Source organism: Vanessa tameamea, chromosome 29, assembly GCF_037043105.1.
Source record: "Vanessa tameamea isolate UH-Manoa-2023 chromosome 29, ilVanTame1 primary haplotype, whole genome shotgun sequence".
Taxonomy (NCBI): domain Eukaryota; kingdom Metazoa; phylum Arthropoda; class Insecta; order Lepidoptera; family Nymphalidae; genus Vanessa; species Vanessa tameamea.
The window spans coordinates 885,630-907,238 of record NC_087337.1 but is presented as its reverse complement, the minus strand read 5'-3'; the positions used below and the strand labels follow the sequence as shown (position 1 = coordinate 907,238).

General features: G+C 39.3%; 2 protein-coding genes across 3 annotated transcripts in view; one reads left to right on the top strand and one right to left on the bottom strand.

Annotated features, from left to right (window-relative positions):
- Positions 1–21,609, bottom strand: part of LOC113400639 (grpE protein homolog, mitochondrial) — a 275,541-nt gene that overhangs the window by 44,786 nt on the left and 209,146 nt on the right. The window lies entirely within an intron of this gene.
- On the top strand, positions 164–20,876 carry LOC113399224 (insulin-degrading enzyme). Of its 2 annotated transcripts, none has more exons than XM_064219853.1 (25): positions 164–496; positions 1,838–2,020; positions 4,396–4,484; positions 4,746–4,831; positions 5,083–5,204; positions 5,864–6,033; positions 8,717–8,839; positions 9,521–9,723; positions 9,816–9,901; positions 10,398–10,512; positions 10,608–10,745; positions 11,453–11,574; positions 11,906–11,990; positions 12,694–12,822; positions 13,875–13,957; positions 14,733–14,877; positions 15,360–15,515; positions 15,935–16,010; positions 16,091–16,217; positions 16,475–16,545; positions 16,634–16,926; positions 17,279–17,407; positions 18,990–19,070; positions 19,375–19,491; positions 20,252–20,875. In XM_064219853.1, exons 2-25 carry the CDS (start codon positions 1,872–1,874, stop codon positions 20,357–20,359), a joined length of 3,003 nt encoding a protein of 1,000 aa, XP_064075923.1. In that variant the 5' UTR covers positions 164–496; positions 1,838–1,871; the 3' UTR covers positions 20,360–20,875. The 2 variants fall into 2 exon arrangements, with proteins under 2 accessions (XP_064075923.1, XP_064075924.1); XM_064219854.1 differs by having other exon boundaries at positions 269–360; positions 20,252–20,876.

Genomic DNA, 21,609 nt, shown 5'->3' with positions numbered 1-21,609 from the left:
TTGGCCAATCTAAAACCGGCAAAGTATTATTCAATATATATAGAAACTAAAAACCACGCAACGTTTTCAAATTGTACATATATATGTAAGTATATTAACTTATATAATTTATTACGATTTAATGACAAAACAATATTGTATTGTGTCATGCTTATAATTTACGATATGTTACGTCAGTGTCAATGTCAAGTTGCACAATAATAGTTCTTCGTCATTGCATAGCGAAATTAATTTAAAAAAAATTACTCACCATATTACTAGGGATTAATTTAAATTATTCAAGCTGGCATCGCGAAGATTTTTACTTATTGGCTTCCACAGCTTTTCGCCAACACATTCATATCGAGCTAGCTTTAATAGGTTAGGAATATATATATTTTTGTTTGAGTTATTGATTTAAAATAAAATAAACTTATTAATACGTTTAATGCAAACTTTGCGTGTTCGTAAATAAGTAGTGTTTTATTAATTTTTAATAATAATTTATAATTTAAAGGTAAGTTTTTTTTTATACAATATGGTAATAAGAGATTAATTCTATAATCCAATAATACATGAATACTTTATTGTAATATTCTATTCCAATTTAATTGTACTTACATTGTGTACTCGTGGTAAGTTAAAGGAAAACTATCGATAAATGACTAACAGTTTTATTATTTACCTAGTAGTTGGTTTGTAAGCAATTTAAAAACACTTGTAAAACCTTTTGAGTTCACTCAATGTGTTTGTATTTTGTATGTTTTGAAAGCCATTAAAATACTTATTGAATATAAGTATTTGATATAACTATACCCCTCTTCTTTGCATGTTTAAAATAAAGACCCGCTTAAATAAATAATTCCTAGTTGGCACATTTTTCCCAAATTTTTAATGATCATTGTTATGTTTGCCAATTTACACAAATCTCAACGTTAAGAACCTGTTAATTTCCCACTGCTGGGCTAAGGCCCCTTCTCCCTTTGAGGAGAAGGTTTGAGCATATTCCAGCAAGCTGCTCCAATGTGGGGTTCCGCAGGTTGGTGGGTTTACATGTGGCAGAATTTTGTTGAAATTAGACACATGCATGTTTCCTCTCAATGTTTTCCTTCACCGCCGAGTAAAAGATGAATTATAAACACAAACTAAGCACATGAAAATTCAATGGTGCTTTGCCTGGGCTTGAACCCGCAATCATCCGTTAAGATGCAGATGTTCTAACCACTCGGCCATCTTGGCTCTTATAAAAAATTTCAATTATTTATTTAAATAAACATTCTTCATGAATCAATCTGTCCTTTGAGAAAATAATTTAGAATGTTGTTTGGATTTTATCGAGTTTATTGCATTTAAACATAGATGCGGCAGATGGTGTTTGTTTTATAATATGTAGTGATCATACAACAACAATTTGCATTATCGAAAATAAAATTCCCAAAGCTTTATGCTTTAATATACATGTAGTTCCATCCACAAACCAAAGTCATCAATCTTTCTCAACGATGCAATTGACCTGAAATATATGTTTAGTTCATTGTGTGTCAAATTTGTGTGGCATCATTGCATTTGCATGCAAAATCTGCCTGTTTTCTGAACGATGACAAAGCCAGTGTAACTACAGGCACAAGGGATATAACTTGGTTTCCAAGGTTGGTCGCACATTGGTGATGTAAGGAATGGTTAATATTTATTGAGGTACCAATGTCTACAAGCATTGGTGACTGCTTACTTTTAGGTCCACTTACTCGTATATCTATCTGTCTAACATATATATATATTGTTCAAACATGTTTCATGTTGAATAAAAAATTGTCTGCCTCGTTTTGTTTTAATAAATTAAAGCTTTTATTTTATTCAGTTACGTATACACGCAGCGGCGTCAACACTCTGGTATGACGGTGCCGCAGTGCGCGCCGCGCTCCCCTAATCGGGGGCAAAGTCCTACAGAGGCTCGGTCGGGCGTAGGCAGCGATAGTCCAACAGGAGTTATCAAGAAATATGACGATATCATCAAGAGTCCAGAGGACAAGCGTGAATACAGGTATATGTTTAACTTAACTTCTTTTATTCAATACTAATTGTTGATAGCAGCTTAACTCGCGTTTAAAGTTTTGGTCGCCTATGTCTCCCGAGTTCGAACTTGATTCATACAAAATTTTGTAAACTCAGTGGTTTGACCGTTAAAGAGCAACAGACTAACAGAGTTATATTGCATATATAATATATAGTATAGTTTAGGATACACTAGGATATAGTTAGGATTACATATACATATGTATAATAATAATAATGATTACAATTATTTGTGTGTGTGCATAGTTGTGTTGTTATTATGAAATATCCCTCAGTTCAGTGTGTCTCTTGACATAGGCCCAGGTCCGGATCTACCGCATGGCTTTTTGGGCTTCAGCCCAGAGCCCCGTGGATTCAAGGGGGGCACCAGCTAAGTCAAGTCAAAGTAAAAACTAGACAATAATGCGAAAGAATCCATAACTTTATTAAATTAAACAGATCGTATGGTTTGCAGTTCTGCGAGTCCGGCAATTAAACAAACCAGATCAGAATCAGATTTAGATATTTCTTTGGTGGGTCCCTAAGTATTGTTAGCCCAGGGCCCCCTAAACTTACGGTCCGGGTCTGCATAGGCCTCCTCCAACTGCTTCCATTGCACTCGTATCTGTTGCTGGTCTGGTCTCGTAAGGTGCCAAGGCTAAGCGAAAGTCATCTCCCCATCTTCTTGGTGGACGTCCCCGTTGTCTACTTCCATCTCTTGGGCACCATACATATGTATACTCAAAGCATAAACTATCATCGATTCGGTAAGGAAAATACCCTGAGAAGAACCGGTAAAAGAAACTCAGTGGGGTTTATTTCTTACTTATCCTGTAATTGTTTACAGTTACATTATAAAGGAATTGACACCAGGCAATTGTTTCATTTCCAAGATGATGAACGATATTACTATTTTCATTGAAATTCAAAAATTTGGAGTACCCATCTTTAGTGACGTAAAGTACCTTTTTGTACTCTTCCTCTCATAGAACAACCCTTAGGAAAAAAAATAGGTTGTCTATAAAGTCGGCTCACGGACGATAATTTTACGCGAACTCGTACGCATCGGCCGATGTAGTGGAAGAGAGATAGATGCATCACAAGCCGAACGCTCGGGCCGATCGTTCCTCACTGTCGTGTGTTCCGCGCTCTCGCTTGCACGCTCGGCTCGGGCGGGACGTGACGATTATTCACGTTTATTCGTGCGTGCAGCCGGCGTTCATTGATTTATAAGACTTTATCACGTCAGTAATACTTTGATTTATCGCTCCATTACTGTGTGTATAACCTATGCCATGATAAACAGATTTAAATTTAGAAACTATAACACGTTTAAACTTGAAATTTGGCAACTCTTAAAGAAGCATCCTTAAAGAACGGATTTTACGAAACTCCATCCCTAGAGGGGTAAAGCCGCAGGGTCATCTAGTTTATTATAAAACACTATTCAACTCAAATACTTATATTAATTATTTAATTTACTTTCAAATAAATCACGCCATTTAATTTCGAGTCCATAATGAATATCGTAGATCTCGACCAAGGATATCACTTCAATTCATTTTTATTTTTACAGTATAATACATTTAACCGTAATCTTGTTCTTTGTTTATGGTTGTTTAAGATTTTTTTATTCAATTTAATAGTGTTGTTAATACTCGCAGTGATGTATCACTGTATCTCCCTGTTTTGATAACATTGTTTTTGTGACTATGCTACGGTGTTTCGAATAAGTAGTTCAAAATTGTGTATTTTTCTCAACCCCTGTGATTGGAATGGGTCCTAAATTGTTTATGGAGTTAATCAACCCTGATAATGAGCAAATACTAAATTACCTTGGTATTATTATAATCTGTACAAGATTGCTTGATCTTTTTGACAGATGTAAATTTTTCTGATCGACATACCTTTGCAATCACGAACATATTATTTTCTTAATTTAATGATTTTTAAAATTGGAAAAAATATTTAAAAAAATACATATAATACAAAAGTTCCTAAAGATTCAAGCGTTATCCGAAAATTTTAAGACTTTTTCTATTATATATTATTGCTTCAAAGTAAAATTTAAATAGAAACAGTGAAAATAATAGACGCTCGTACAATGTTACATCGGTCGGACGGTCGGGACGCGAATTACAGGCAATAACTGCTACAAATATCGATTACAAAAATCCTTATTAAAGATCATTGTTAGGTTATTGTTACGAACGCGGGTCCTTTTGGTTGGGGTCTCTTTAGCTGGTATAACTCTTTTTAGAAAAGTAAGTTAAAAAAAAAATTAATTCTAATTTTTATTTATTTAATTTGAATTAGTATTCCATCGTTCCAGGGTATAACATGTAATTCGATATTTTCTTACAGGGGTCTTAAACTGGCAAATCGTCTCAAAGTTTTGTTGGTGAGTGATCCAACTACGGACAAGTCGGCTGCTGCTCTGGATGTCAATGTAGGTAAGACTGTACGCTGTTTTTTTTCTTTTTTTTTTCGTGATAATGATACATGTCGGTACTGCCCGACACTCACGCAGTTTAGGAACGTATATGTAACAGACAATGAACGTATGGATTTAATTACAGCGTCTTTTTTTCTATAATTAATTTTATGGGGGGTAAAGTGGGGTTTAAAAACTTTGATTGTGGCATGTGTTTTTATCAGTTTTGTTTGAACTGTAGTAAGCGGAAACTGAATCCACTATGTCTTGTTTTTTTTAGGCTATCTCAGTGACCCCGATGAATTACCAGGCTTGGCGCATTTTTGTGAGCATATGCTGTTCCTAGGAACGGAGAAATATCCAGAAGTAAGTCACTTTTTACCTCTAGTTCTGTGATTTCAGACCTATTACTCCTACCTTTTCAGCCTCAGGTTCAGCTAGTATTGTATATAATCTACTTTCCGAACCGGCGGTAGCTTCGCTTAATAAAGTTATGTAAAATGACGGTTCTAAAGTGCTTGTAAAAGTCTACTTGAACGAAATATATTTTTATTTATATTTTTAACATTAACGAAAATTAGTCCATTTCTGACGGAGTACCCTCCATATATTTCCAGGAAAACGAGTACAACAAGTTCCTCTCAGCTCACGGCGGTTCCTCCAACGCGTCCACTTCATCAGACCACACGACTTACTTCTTCGACGTCCTGCCGCAGCACCTCGCTGGAGCTTTGGACATGTGAGTGGCATTTTAATTCTATGTCAATAATAAAGTGCTCAGACATACATATTCAATCGCCAGACAGTTGTGTTCCATTTTGAGTGAGCCAGTGTACAGTTGTGAGGCACAAAGGATATAGCATCTTAGTCCCCAAGGTGTATGGAGCAATGGGGATGTTAAGAGTTCGTTAATATTTAGTCTATGGATGGTGGGTGCTGCTCACCATCAGGTCGGCTCTGCCTTAGCAACTACTATTTTTTTTATAGGAATATTATTAATTCCATATAATGGGACATTGCTACTATACTTTGATAAAATAAAAAAAATTAACTTCACTCGGTGGTAGGACTTTGTGCAAGCCCGTCTGGGTAGGTACCACCCACTCATCAGATATTCTACCGCTAAGCAGCAGTACTCATTATTGTTGTTTCAGTTTGAAAGGTGAGTGAGCCAGTGTAACTACACGCACAAGGTTGATTGGGCGCACTGGCGATGTAATATTTCTTACAGCGCCTTTGTCTATGGGTAGCGGTGACCACTTACCATCAGGTGGCCCATATGCTCATCCGCCAAACTATGCCATAAAAAAACAATCTTCACTTTTATTAATTAAGTACTTAATTTATTAAAAATCCTATAAAATTATTATAAAAAAAATATATTTTTCCTGCCTCCAGATTTGCCCAATTCTTCATCGCACCGCTGTTCACGGAGTCAGCGACAAGTAGAGAGCTGAGTGCCGTCAATTCTGAGCATGAGAAGAACGTATCCTCGGACACTTGGAGGCTGGACCAGCTGAACAAGAGCACGGCTGATCCGAAACATCCCTTCCACAAGTTTGGTACAGGTTAGTCTGAAACTTATGTCAGAAGGAAATGCTATCAATTGATTGGTAGAAATACCGGTTATTTCTGGGTTACTGTTAGAAATGCTGAATGAACCAGCGCACAGGCTCAAAAGATTTCACCGTTTTTGATCGTATTGGATATGTCTTCAGATCAGATTATGCGATTGACCGAATAGAAAGTGCAATAGGCTATTTGACTGGTTTTTAGAATCCATTTTATATTATTTAGTAGAGGTAACCAGAGGAACCCAGTAAAAGTTGTGTTTTTTAATTCTAGTACATATTTGCTGAAAAATATCAAATTAAAAATTCCATATTTAAATAGCGCGCGAAAACGCTACTTTGACAACATGGCGCTGCAATGGGGTCGGTGACGTCACTTGCCTGTATTGTAATCTGTGGCACATATAATCCACATACAGTAGGCAAACGAGGTTAACATGCAAGCGACGTCATCATAAACCCGACCAATCAGGTGCGTTTTGTGTCACGTGACAAACGTTTAAAAAAATGCATTTTTATTTGGATTTTTGAACAAATCAAGTATCATTTTCAACTTTCGTTAATAAATAACCATTTTTAAACTCATAATATATACTGATTACAATAATTGACACTTTATTTTTCGCAATGTGTCCGCTATAATGTCCTGAGTTGTTGGGTAGTATCACTTATGGCAGTCGTTGTTGAAATCGGTAAAGAAATTACAATATCGAGATAACTTTTCATTGGTACGCAAATCACAGCTCGCCAACGGCCCGTAGTCATTGGTTCTGTAAGAAATATTAAAAAATGCACAACGCACCACTAGTTTCGCGAACAAACTTACGACCCTTGTAACTGCAGTTACCCGTGTAACTTAGTGTGTAACTGAGTCAGTACTCAGTCACCCAATCCGGAAAAAAAATGCTACGTATCGCTGTGTGCCGATAAAAGAGCCGAGATGGCCCAGTGGTTAGAACGCGTACATCTTAACCGATGATTTCGGGTTCAAACCCAGGCAGGCACCACTGAGTTTTCATGTGCTTAATTTGTGTTTATAATTCATCTCGTGCTCGGCGGTGAAGGAAAACATCGCGAGGAAATGTACATGTGTCTAATTTCAACGAAATTCTGCCACATGTGTATTCCACCAACCCGCATTGGAGCAGCGTGGTGGAATATGCTCCATACCTTCTCCCCAACGGGAGAGGAGGTCTTAGCCCAGCAGTGGGAAAATTTACAGGCTGATTATGTTTATATGTTATCGCTGTGTGGCGGTTAAATACGGCTACCACCTAGCATCCTTAGAAAAACAATGTAACTTGAAAAGTTAACCAAATCAAGAGAATGTTAATGTTTCATTACTTATAATATAACAAGATGACATCGGTTTAAATAAACGATTTGCTTTACCTATAGTAATTCCGCTATTTTTAAAATATAGTTCATTTTCTCGATGACCTATATGGGTACTAGCTGTGTCCGCGACTTCGTTCGCGTTTGAATTTAACAAATAAGTTATTTTACAGTTCGCAGATTTCACTATAACTTATTAATTCTGTGTTAGGCAGCTTTTGTGATATTAAGTCGGTGGTGGGAGGCACCCGACGTGACGGCGGAGTGATGGCATGCGCGTCTGTGTTATTATTTAATGTATAATTCAAAAATAAAAGTATGCCAAGTTACTCTTTATTAGATCAGCTATCTGCCAGTGAAAGTCCTGTCGAAATCGGTCCAGCCGTTCCAGAGATTAGCCGGAACAAACAGACGGACAGACAAAAATTGTAAAAAATGTTCTTTAGGTATATGTACCGTGTATACGTACATATGCATTTAGTTAAACGCGGTTATTTTAATGTTACAAACAGACACTCCAATTTTATTATATGTATGGATATATATAACCTGCCGTTATAATTATTTCGTTTTATCGTCGATTATCTACCTACAGCTACTAATTTTACAACAGCTTCGAAATTTTTAAAGAAGTTTGCATTGTCAATGAAGAATTAATACGTTTAACATCTCGTAATGAAATTTAATATTAGTTAATGAATTCGTACGAAAGTATCAGGGAGTAGTTCAGTTTCTTACATTTTCTAAAAAAAAAAATATCGGATCCGTTATCGTGTTACGTTTATCGATATAGCTCCATCCCTATCGGTTTATTCGACTCCGGTATGACGTTGTTCGTGTGTGTTCAAGTTCAATGGAAATCGTATAGCTATATTCTGCGTTGTGTTGTGCTGCACAATATTCTGTAATACAAACAGTACTCGATTAATATATATTCATTTATAATAAAACACTTAACTTATATACTTTAATTTTATTTTAAATTAACATGGTTATTTTTATTGCTAACAGTATTTAAAACGGGATGTTCGGTCTCGTGAACAAGACATTCGTAGATAATGTCGAAATATCGAGTTCCACCAAATAAAAATAAAAAACATGGTAAATATCCCGTTTTAAATACTTTAATTTTACTTCCAAAACGTTCGTGACTACATAATGTATGTTATGGATTATTCAAGATTGACCAATGTTATCGCGTCAATTCAAGGTCAAATGTTGTTTGTTTGGCTTTTATCTTGTTTGATTGGAAGATACTATGTCAGAATGGAGCGGATCTGTTATGTTGTAGCATTTGTTTGTTAACATATGAGCTTTTTTTTTGTATTTTTTTTTTTTTTTTTAGGTAACAGAGACACGCTGGAAGCGATTCCCAAAGAGAAAGGTATCGATGTACGCAAGGAACTGTTAAAGTTTCACGACAAATGGTACTCGGCTAATGTAATGACTCTCATTGTTATGGGGAAAGGTTGGTACTTTTTTTTTTTTTTTTTTAAATAATTCATGGCATACGCCGAAAGCCAATCATTCATGCTTTAAATAAAATAACCTTGGGAACTAATTTATTATGTTCCTTGTGCCTGTAGTTATACTGGCTTACTCACCTTTCAAACCGGAACACAACATTTCTAAGTATTGTTGATATAAATTAATTAAGGAATTACTGATATTCCTATTAAGCTTATCCCTTGTGTTAGGAGAAGGGACAACAATAGCCCAAGAGGTTAGGACCGATCCTGCGACTTTTTACATCGCTAGGCATGTAGACCATTGCGCTATTGCCGCTTAAATATGGTTATATTTATCTTAAATATGGTTATATTTATCTTAAATATGGTTATATTTATCTTAAATATGGTTATATTTATCTTAAATATGGTTATATTTATATTAAATATGGTTATATTTATCTTAAATATGGTTATATTTATCTTAAATATGGTTATATTTATCTTAAATATGGTTATATTTATCTTAAATATGGTTATATTTATCTTAAATATGGTTATATTTATCTTAAATATGGTTATATTTATCTTAAATATGGTTATATTTATCTTAAATATGGTTATATTTATATTAAATATGGTTATATTTATCTTAAATATGGTTATATTTATATTAAATATGGTTATATTTATCTTTTCAGAATCTTTGGACGAATTAGAGGATATGGTCGTCAAATTATTCTCGGCGGTCGAGGATAGATCCGTGACAGCGCCCACTTGGCCGGAGCACCCGTTCCCGCCGCACCTGAGGAGGAAACGCGCCTATTGCTACCCCGTCAAAGATCTCCGGTCGCTGTCGATCGACTTCCCTATACCGGATACAAGGAAGCATTACAAAAGTGGGGTATGTACTTTGTTCTAATGTAAGTCTCCTCATGAACCGCGATGGTTCAGTAGATCGAACAGCCGGCAAATAATGATAATTTTATTTCACAGCCCGGACACTACTTGTCTCACTTGTTGGGACACGAGGGCCCCGGGAGTTTGCTGTCGGCGCTCAAGACCAGGGGCTGGTGTAACAGGTAAGGAAGCCTCCGATTATGTTTGTGGTACCAGCAATGTCGCCTTGGCATGACGTGTGGACGTGGGTATCGTGCAAAACGATGAAATGACCTTTGTACTGTGAATGTCGAAAGAGACTATCGAGTTTCTTGCCGGTTCTTCCCGGTAGAATCTACATTCCGAACCGGTGGTAGCCTTACTCGATATGGTTTGTTAAATGACGATTCTAGAGTGCTTGTGAAAAAATAGACGTAACTCGAAACTCGCCTCGGAAAACGATTGCGGAATGTCAGAATGTCGTATGCGACATTGACTATAATTGTCAAGACATATAAGTATCATAATGGCGTATCTCTGTAAGTGGAGTGAGGTATCGCCCTGGCGTCCCTTCGCAGGGAGCGGTTGGCCGAGTAGCCACCCGTTCGCGTGTTCACATACACACACAGAGGGCTAAAATAGCCCAGTCGTCTTCCATATAATATTTAATAACAAAATCCTTTCGCCTCTCGTCCTCAGCCTGGTGGGAGGTACGCGTATTGGTGCGAGAGGTTTCGCCTTCTTCGGGGTCCAAGTTGACCTCACGGAGGCTGGAGTGGAACATATCGATCAAATTGTCGAACTCGTATTTCAGGTTAGTTTTATGGTAACTTAGACAGGAATTTGTAACTTAAGATTCCGGATCTAGTTAGGTATATGTTATAGTAACGTATACATATGTTCCACTAGTACATCGCGATGCTGAAGACGCAGGGCGCCCAGCGCTGGGTGTGGGAGGAGCAGCGCGACCTCATGGCGCTGGAGTTCCGCTTCCGGGACGTGCAGGACGCGCGGGCCGCCGTCGTCGCGCACGCGCACCTGCTGCAGGTGACCACCTACCATCTATCACCGACCACCTACCACACGCTATCTTAAGATAGACATAGATAAAATATTGATGATATAGATAAGTATTGACCCCCGGGCCACATTGATTAACGACGTGAGGATTTAGTTACGCTCGTCCGAAAATGAAATTATTTGAAAATAATTGAACTACAGTGTTGTGGACTGTGCTCAAAGAGGGGGGAGGGGGGTTGATAGCTTCGCGTCAGGTCTCACGATTCATAATCAGCCTGTAAATTTCCCACTGCTGGGCTAAGGCCTCCTCTCCCGTTGAGGAGAAGGTATGGAGCATATTCCACCACGCTGCTCCAATGCGGGTTGGTGGAATACACATGTGGCAGAATTTCGTTGAAATTAGACACATGCAGGTTTCCTCACGATGTTGTCCTTCACCGCCGAGCACGAGATGAATTATAAACAAATTAAGCGCATGTAAATTCAGCGGCGCCTGCCTGGGTTTGAACCCGAAATCATCGGTTAAGATGCACGCGTTCTAACCACTGGGCCATCTCGGCTCATTTTTATGTATTGTCCATTATTAATTACCGCCTTCATGGTTTCCTGTTTGACCTAAAGGTTGATTGGCAGAGAATGCCTTTAGGCATTAAGTCCGCCTCCTCCATTTACTTTGTGTTGGTCAATGAAGTATTTAAATAAAATAATAATAATTGTTTTTTTTTTTTCGACAGGAGTTTCCGATGCGAGACATTCTGAGCGCGTATTACTTGATGACCGATTGGAGACCGGATCTCATCGACGAACTTCTGGCCCTTCTGACCCCGGATAACGTGAGGGTGGGGGTCGTTGCCAAGTAAGTAGGAAAGTCCAATATTCACTGGGACAAAAATCGGCAGATGTTGAGAGTAACTACTGAGTTTCTTGCCGGTTCTTCTCGGTAGAATCTACATTCCGTACCGGTGGTAGCTTTACTTTAAATAGTTTGTTAAATGACGATTCAAAAGTGCTTGTAAAAGCCTACTTGAATAAAGTATATTTTGGTTTGATTTGAACATAAATACGTTGTCTGTTAGGTTTGTAGAATGAGATAACGACGGCGTGTTTTCATAAAGCGCAAACGCCACAAAATTATCTAGCCTCCGCTGGTAAAATTTCCACTGTTGATAAATTTGTTTTTGTTAAAGGTGTTTCGAGAAAAAATGCACGCAGACAGAGCCGTGGTATGGAACTAAGTATGTCCAGGAAGACATCGACGAGGCTACACTCAACGTATGTTTTTACTGTCCGCGTAATCTAAGTTTGCCGGTCAGAAATTAGTCATGAGCTTTTAGGGTAATTAGAGTAGGTTTTACATGGTAGGGCTTACGCTAAGTTGAGACCCTTCAGACATTCTACGGCCAAAGAGCAATGCTTAGTATTTTGAAATTCCGGTTTGAACTGGCTGACTGAGCCAGTTTGACTGCAGGCACAAAGGACATGACATCTTAGCTCCCAAGGTTGATGGCGCATTGGCTATGTAAGGAATGGTTAATACATCTGCGTCAGTGTCTATGGTCACCATCAGGTGGCTCATTTGCTCATTGGCTAAATGAAGAAGGTAGAAAGTATGATATATCAAACATCACCGTTATCTGTGATATCTTATGACGACCTCCGTGGTCGAGTAGTGTGTACACCGGTTTTCATGGGTACGCCACTCCGAGGTCTCGGGTTCGATTCCCGACCGAGTCGATGTAGAAAGAGTTCAATAATTTTCTATGTTGTCTTGGGTCTGGGTGTTTGTGGTACCGTCGTTACTTCTGATTTGCCATAACACAAGTGCTTTAGCTACTTACATTGGGATAAGAGTTATGTATGTGATGTTGTCCAATATTTATTATTATTATCTGTGAGTGGTCATTTAGAATCAGGCGCCCCATTTGATCGTTCGGTTATTATTCATTGAATAATATTCTCGTTAAAAATATTTCAGAAATGGAAATCGGTGACACTTAACAACGAATTCCACCTCCCGCTGCCGAACGAGTTCATCCCCGCGAGATTGGACCTGGAGAAGTCTTCTGACCCCACCGCCGATGCAATAGGGCCGGCTATTATCAAGGTACCCGGAGAACAGTCTAGCTCACCATACCAGACGATTTAAAAGAGTTACATAACCTCGACTATCAGCCGATACTGCTCGGTAAAAGCTAGAAAGAGATAATTCCGATTGCCGTCAAGAGATGGCGCTACTCGAAGGTTACCGAAATCCTGAATCGCGATGGCTAGATTTTTTCTTATTAAACCATTGTTGAATATATATTTTAGTTCGATGTGTTTCAAATACGGCGCTCTCTCTAAAATTAGTGTATGATTTATTGACCTCTCGAATCGGCAGTTATTATGCTCAATCTACCACAGGAATGTTGCAGAACTATCGACAATTTGACTATCGATAGTTGACCTCGATAACTATTCAGGATATCGATAATACTATCGCTAGTATCGGTTGCTCTCCAGCAATACTATCGATAGAGGCAATACTATCGATACTTTCGATAGTCTTGGACTTAAACCTTGACTATCGATAATATCGATATGCAACACTATCACCGATTACGATCCTGACTGTGATGGTACCACCTACTCATCATATTCCACCGTCATGTCAATTAGTATTGTTGTGTTCCGTTATCGACAGTCCACTGTCGATAGACTATCGATAGTCTATCGACAGTGGACTATCGATATGCAACACTATCACCGATTACAATCCTGACTGTGATGGTACCACCTACTCACCATATATTCCACCGTCATGTCTCTGAGTATTGTTGTGGTCCGTTGTGACTAAGGGCAAGTAGGCAACATAACATCTTAACTTCAAAGCCATTGGCGATCTAAGGGATGGTAATGATTTCTTGCAGTGCCTTTGTTTGAGTGGTGGTAACCACTTAACATCAGGTGGTACGTTTAATACAGTTGTGTAAAAAAAGCCCAATTGAATAAAGTATATTAAAATTTTGATTATGATCCTGTCCCAAAAAACAGCTTGAGGATTTTTTTCAGATCTCCATAAAAAGGGGATGAGGTTCTTCCGTGTCCAAGAGAAGCACATCGATGAGCTCGTACTGAATACTCCAAGGTTAAGGAAAATTGTTTTGTTGTTTACAGGATACCCCTTTAATGAGACTCTGGTACAAAAGGGACAATGAATTCTTGCTGCCCAAAGCCTTCGTTACTTTGGACTTAGTCAGGTGAGTTGATATTAAATATATTTCATTTTGCAAAGTAAAATCACAACATTAACACTTGGTTTTAGAGCCTTTTGCAAACTCGGAATATTAGTATTACGTAAAGGGGGCATTTCTTTTTAAGTAAAATAAATCTTAGTAGCAGTTTAAAGTTAGTCCTGCGACTAAACTTAGTCTTAGACTGAACCGTGGAACTTAGAAGATCGCCTCCGTCACTTGGGTGAGATGATATATGAAAGGGAACTTCGACAAGTCGAATTTAACACTAATGACATATTCGACCCTATGATCTGTCTTCGTTCAACGCTGATCGCCCAACGTCTCTGATTGGTCGTCGCAATTCAGTCAAATTAAATCTAATGATCGAAATTTTAATTAATCGGATAAAAATCAACCTAAGTTACCAATAATACAACTTATGTAATTTTAACGAAAATATACAGCGTGGCGTCGACGTCATGACTTTAACTAAAACGACTCGAAATACTCGGACGAAAGTATTGCATGTCCCGCGGCTCAGTAATGAACGTATTCTTGATCGGTTTCTCGTGTTTGGTCTCAAACGCCGTATGTTATTAGGGGTGTCTTTTGATGCGGTGACGTCACAGACACATTGCATATCAAAACCTTACGGTATGTGACCGGTTATGTGGCTGATGTCAGGCGTGGCTTTAACCTGCAGTTCCGCTTTTCAAGGATAAAGGTTGTCACAATTGGGTAAATTTCCTCATTTCTTGCTGTATTGTGGTCTGATGTGTCTGGATGCGCGTCCTGGCAGCCCGCTGGCGTACTCGGACCCGGCGAGCTGCAACCTGACGTCGGTGTGGGTGCTGCTGCTGCGCGACTCGCTGCAGCAGTTCGCGTACGCGGCGGAGCTGGCCGGCCTGCGCTGGAGCCTCGGGAACGCCAAGTATGGCCTCAGTGTGAGTACATTTCAGGTTTATTAGTGAGTTTTTTTGTACGTTACAGACGTAGGACATCAAATTGATTAGGAAGTTCGCGTCTGAGTAAGCGATAGTTATATATTTTGATAAGAATGATAATGAATGAGAGCCGAGATGGCCCAGTGGTTAGAACGCGTGCATCTTAACCGATGATTTCGGGTTCAAACCCAGGCAGGCACCACTGAATTTTCATGTGCTTAATTTGTGTTTATAATTCATCTCGTGCTCGGCGGTGAAGGATAAACATCGTGAGGAAACCTGCGTGTGTCTAATTTCAACGAAATTCTGCCACATGTGTATTCCACCAACCCGCATTGGAGCAACGTGGTGGAATATGCTCCATACCTTCTCCTCAACGGGAGAGGAGGCCTTAGCCCAGCAGTGGGAAATTTACAGGCTGATTATGTTATGATAAAGAATGAAGATTTTTTTCCCTATATAATTACTGATTGAACTTTCAGATAACGATAGACGGCTACGATGACAAACAGCACGTGTTGCTGGAGAAGATTATAGATCACATCGTCAACTTCAAAGCCAATCCGAAGAGGTTCGAGATCATGAAGGAGAGTCACATCAGGGCTATAAAGAACTTCGAAGCGGAACAGCCGTACCAGGTCAGTGGAACACATCGGGGGACTGAGATCTCTGTAGGTTATTGTGGGGATGTTTACGCTGGTTCTTCTCGGGTCTGGTTATTTTATTTTCTGAACCGATTTTTTATTTTAATTTAGACTATCAATAAGTAAGCGTTCCAATTTGAGACGAAAGCACACAGTACGCAGCCGATGACGGAATTTGGTAAAGTCTTAGCCACTGCGTTGATTTCTTTTTTTTGAATAAATGCGACAAGGGACTCTGTCTGATCTCAAGTCAGTCCTGGGAGTTAAGATGTTATATCCCTTGTGCCTTTGGTTACAATCACGCGAAGTATTGTTGCGTAATGCTAGATTGTATGATGTGTAGACAAAGCCTTGCCACCTAACATTTAAGACTAATTTTGTATATTCGTACCAACGTCTGGTGGTGGTTGCAGCACGCCGTGTACCAGCAGGCGCTCTGCCTGTCCGACGTGGTGTGGACGCGCTGCCAGCTGCTGCAGGCGGCCGAGAGTGAGTCGCGACTGTCTTTTAATCTTCATGTCACTCTCCTCGAGTGTTCGAACACGATGCACAGCCGCCTGTACTTCCAGCGATCACCCCGGAGCGGCTGAACGAGTTCGCGCACCAGCTCGTGCGCAAGCTGCACGTGGAGGCGCTCATGTTCGGCAACCTCAGCCGCGAGAGGGCGCTGGCCGCCGCGCAGGCCGTGGAGGACAAGTAAGGGGGCGTCTCTAACTCGAAGATATTAGCACTCGAGTGCGAACGAGTTATCACATCACGAATGGACCACCGGTCTTGGAAACTAAGGTGTTACGTCCACCGGAACTTACAGATTTAAAGTATCGCTCCTTGACGGTGTCGCCCGTGCCATACGTCCATCCGAGTGCGCATTTTTTGATCGAAGCACAGTCACTCGCTCCAATCGACGTCTCAGACGGGCAGGATATCGGAACGTAACGAGATCAATTTCCCAGGTTACCGAAGGACGCCACGCCGCTGCTGGCGCAGCAGCTGCTGCTGTACAGGGAGGTCGAAATCGAAAAAGGTAACTCGTGCGCCATCGCCCAGCCGACGACGCGGCCCGCGCCACCCGCCAACCACGACGAAGCTAATCCGCGTACCGGGCTGCGCAGGCGCGTGGTTCGTGCGCGAGACGGCCAACGGCGTGCACCGCTCGTCGTGCGCGTCGCTGTACTACGCGTGCGGCGTGCGGCGCGCGCGCGCCAACGTCACGCTGGAGCTGCTCGCGCACGCGCTCAGCGAGCCCTGCTTCCACGTGCTGCGCACGCAGGAGCAGCTGGGCTACATCGTGTTCAGCGGCGTCCGGCGGTCCAACGGCGCCCAGGGCCTCCGGATAATCGTGCAGAGCGACAGGCATCCCGCCTACCTGGAGGAGAGGATAGAGAAGTTCATCGAGGGCGCGAAGGTTTCATATTTTACAATTATTGTTTTTATACACAAATTAAACATTTTTTTTTATTTGATCCACGCCTTAACGGTTCATTGGTGATGTAAATTTAATTTGATGTCCCTCACGTCTACACTGGCTCACTTACTCTTCAAACTGAAACACAATAATACTGATTATCTATTGCTGTTTGGTGCCAGAATTTCCGATGAAGGCGTAGTTCCTACCACGTGATCGCACAAAGCCTGCGACCAAGTAAAATTATTTTTGCAACGTATTGAGAAATTACGGTGTATATTTTTTTTTGTAAAAGAACAATGCGATTTATGTCGATGCCAGGTATAGAAAATAATAATAATAAATTTATCAGGAATATCTAGAAAATATGACGGAGGAGGACTTCCTCAAACATCGGGCGGCGCTCGCAGCGGAGCGCCTCGAGCGGCCCAAGCGACTCGCCATTAAGGCGTCGCAGCTCTGGAGCGAGATCACTGCTCAGGTAATATTATAGAAATAACTTACATAATGTAGCCGAGATGGCCCAGTGGTTAGAACGCGTGTATCTTAACCGATGATTTCGGGTTCAAACCCAGGCAGGCACCACTGAATTTTGAATTTTTGCTCGGCGGTGAAGGAAAACATCGTGAGGAAACCTGCATGTGTCTAATTTCAACGAAATTCTGCCACCAACCTGCATCGGAGCAGCGTGGTGAAATATGCTCCATACCTTCTCCTCAACAGGAGAGGAGGCCTTAGCCCAGCAGTGGGAAATTTACAGGCTGATTATGTTACATAATATACTGTATTCCAACCATAAGAGGAGAAAAGCCAAATAAACAACATTTGACAGCGAATTGACGCGACGTCATCGGTCGGTTAATCAAGTAAGTTGGTCGATTAATCTATGATATTCACAATGGATTTACGAAAAAATGGCGTTTTGAACGTCGACGAAACTTATCGGAATTATGGAAGTCAAATTAAAGTGGAAATAAGTGGTTAAGTATTATAAATAAAGATATATTCATCATGAGCTCCTAGTAGTGCACAATACAGCTGAGTTATTAGCAATTCACATGAAATACATCAATCTAAGGTTTGTTTATATTGAATATCTACTTCCATTGGAATAGGCTCTAGTGCATTCCGTTGGCGGGTGGAGCTAAGATAAACAGTTTTGGAATTAATTGCATTTTATTCGAGTTTTAATAGTGTTGAAATAAAACAAAAACTCTCCTCACAGACAATAATTTATTCATCTGTGTTTCGAAATCGATCCTTCCGTTTTTACTATTAAAATAGGAATGTCAATTTATGCTCTCATAGTGTTAAACGTTCACAAGCCCTTTCAACTAAAGCAACATCCGGTTTGGATATGTTTTAAAATACAAATTATTTCAGTCAAAACCGGATGTAGACAATACAAGTCAAATTAAATTAATTCTACTAATAATACAAAATAAATATGCCGTGTATGTGTTTATGTGTATGTATGTGTTTAAGTGCAATTATATATTTACTTTAATAGTGAGTTATATTTATATATGATGTATTCTTCGTTCATTGAATGAAAGTTCTTGGTCTTTATTTAATTTAAATAATTTTTGGTGTTCATTATTGATATGTGAATTTTTTTTGGTAAAGATGTCGTTGTTGTAAGTGAGATTAAATTGGAGCTCTTTTGTATTGTAACTATATATACAAAAGCGTAATACCGGTCACTGATTAATCACGAAATCTCAGAAACTATAACACGTACAAACTTGAAATTTGGCAGGTAGGTTCCTTATAGGGTGTACGCATCCGCTAAGAACGGATTTTACAAAACTCCACCCCTGAAGGGGTAAAACGGGTAGTTTTTGTTTTTTTTTTTTTTTCGGCTAGTAAATATATATATTAATCGAGAGCTGTTTGTAGTGCTTAATAAAATAGAGCTATTAGCCAAAACGCCTGGAATATGTTTTAAAGTTTTTCTAACTACTCCTGCCGTTGCAATTGACACTAATAGTAACTGCACAGGTTACATACTGGTCGGGTTATACATTATTGATATATTGTTAATGTAAAATTATATTTTTTAGATGTACAACTTCGACAGACCACGAGTGGAGGTCGAAGAACTGAACACGGTCTCTAAAGCTGAACTCCTTGAATTCTTTAAGGTAGTTAAGTTTAATATACATTTATCTTTTTCCGTCAACATAAATTTCATATTTATTAGAAAGAGACAGAGCACCGTTTAACTAAACTAAAAATCAAAATGCAAACTATTTCACATAACATAGTTTGTTAAATGACGATTCAAAATTGCTTGTAAAAGCCTACTTGGATAAAGTATATTTTGATTTTGTACAGCGTACATTGTACAGATTTTGACGCTAACGTGATGTCCTACGCTGTACCGTCAGCAAAAATATACTCCAGTGACGTAAATTCCGAGTTGTATAAAATTTTGTTCGTTTCCAGAAACACATTGCAACGGATTCGACGCAAAGACAAAAGTTGTCTATATATGTCGTGTCGACGGCTGAGGGCGGCGCCGGCCAGGATTATGAGTCGACCGGAAGTGAGAAGGAACAGGAGGTACGTAGTGTTCCGGTTTGTAGGGTGCGTGAGTCAGTGTACATGCACAAGGAACGCCTTAGTTCCCAAGGTTGGTGGCGCATTGGTGCAGGAATGGATATGTCTATGGGCAGTGGTGACCATAACATTAAAAAAACCGGTGGTTTCCAATAAAATAAAAAAAACCGTTAACAGCTTTACCTATTCAATGGATTCAATTCAATGAGTCCGAGCTAAGCCACTCACCGACTCAAACACACATCGGTGCATCATCACGTAAGGGATGATTAATATTACTTACAGTGTTTATTTATGTAGGTGGTGGTGACCGCTTACCATCAATTAGCTCATTTGCTCTAGCGTTGTTTTATACTAAAAATAAATCTTGGGACGTCTGCTAAGGTTGCCATTATAAAAACCGAGTAACTATCCTGTTTGTGATAGTTTCACCGGTTTGGAAGGTAGAATCTACCGGGATGAACCGGGAAGAATCTCAATAGTTACTAAAAAAAAAAAACAAGAAAAGAACATTTATTCTTGACCACAGTATACATAGCATATTTAAGGTTGAGTCTCGCTAGTGAGTATAATACATAGTCGTGTCAGAGGAACACTCTTCCATAACATATTAGTTACATAAGCAATTAAAGAATTAAAAAAAAATAATAAAGACAAGAGTAACTGAAATTAGTAATGATTACAAAGTGTATGTATGTCTGTGTACCTCAATTACTCGTCAACGGGATAACAGTTATTTTAATGTTTTAATTTTCCATTACAGCCTGTCAAGATACAAGATTTGGTCGAGTTCAAGTCGAGACGGCGACTGTTACCGCACCCGGTGCCCTTCGCCAGTGTGCCCAGGAAGGGGACGCATTGCAAGCTATAAATACACTCGGTACAATTGGTACACTAAGTGTTTTTTTGCTGCTTGATCAATCAATATATATAAAAGACAGTCTTCGCTGACTGACTATCAATACTAAAATTATATGACAGAAAAAAAAAAATCTTATCATGTGGCGCCCGCACTGGTGCGGACTCGTGCGAGTCCATTGGATAGGTTTTATGTGTTCAACGAGCACGAGATGAGTTATAAACGCAAATCGAGCACATGAAAATTCAGTTGTGCCTGAACCCACAATCATCGGTTAAGATGTACGCGTTCTGACCACTGAGCCACTGAGCTATTTCATATGTCAGTCAGTTTAAGCACAAATAAATGTTGTAATATAATTTTAAAACTGTTGTAAGAATTAGATATGAACAGAAAGGAAACAAAGCACTGTTGGTTCGTTGCTGGACGTTAGTCCAGCGGTCTACGGCTTAAGATGTTAAAAATCGTATATATTCTGACCATTTGGGCTGTTCCAGTCCTTATAATATATTAAGACTTCATCAGAGGATGTAATCAACACCTTGCAAGTATTTAAAAAGATGTGTTGTACGACAATCGGTTGGAACGAATTTGCTTAAATTATGTATTAAATAACATACAATAAAATATATCAACAACAATATATATTTTTTATAAAAATAAGTTTAAATCTATATATATATATATATATTAAAGCGAAATACCGCTCACTGATTAATCACTAAATCTCAGAAACAATAACACACTTAAAATTTGCCAGGTAGGTTCTGTAGAGGGTGTAGACATTCGGTAGGAACGGATTTTACCAAACTCTACCCCTAACGTTGGGAGTTTGTGTTTTATAAATTACGTGCGGATAAAGCCGCAGTTTCTGCTAGTTATATTATATATAGTTGAAACAGACAGAGAAAGGAAATGGGGGAGAGGTCGTTTGGAGGGTGCATAACGCTCTTAGGGACCATCCATTTATTAAGTAAGATATTTATTTTTGATCTTACGTAAGAACTATCGAAACTCCTTCCCACCTCCTTGTAAGAAAACATAAGACACGGTGCAGCCCCCCTCCCCCCCTAAATCGTCTTACGTGATAAATGTATGGCCCCTTACGTAACGATACCTGCCAGCTCAGTCAACTGTAAGTTTCGTGAAGAACTTCGTTCGAAAAATGAAATACATGAAAAGCTTATGTACTCTGAAATAGGTGTAAGTATTTATACTCTGTTCCAATCGAAGAATAAATAAACTCAGCTATATTGTGCACT

Bases quoted from the DNA above. Each gene is read 5' to 3' on its own strand.
- LOC113399224 (XM_064219854.1), top strand. From the start codon at position 1,872: ATGACGGTGCCGCAGTGCGCGCCGCGCTCCCCTAATCGGGGGCAAAGT. The intron at 13,958-14,732 runs GTGAGTTGATAT...GCGTCCTGGCAG, and splicing joins GTTACTTTGGACTTAGTCAG to CCCGCTGGCGTACTCGGACC. The intron at 19,492-20,251 runs GTACGTAGTGTT...TTTCCATTACAG, and splicing joins GAAGTGAGAAGGAACAGGAG to CCTGTCAAGATACAAGATTT.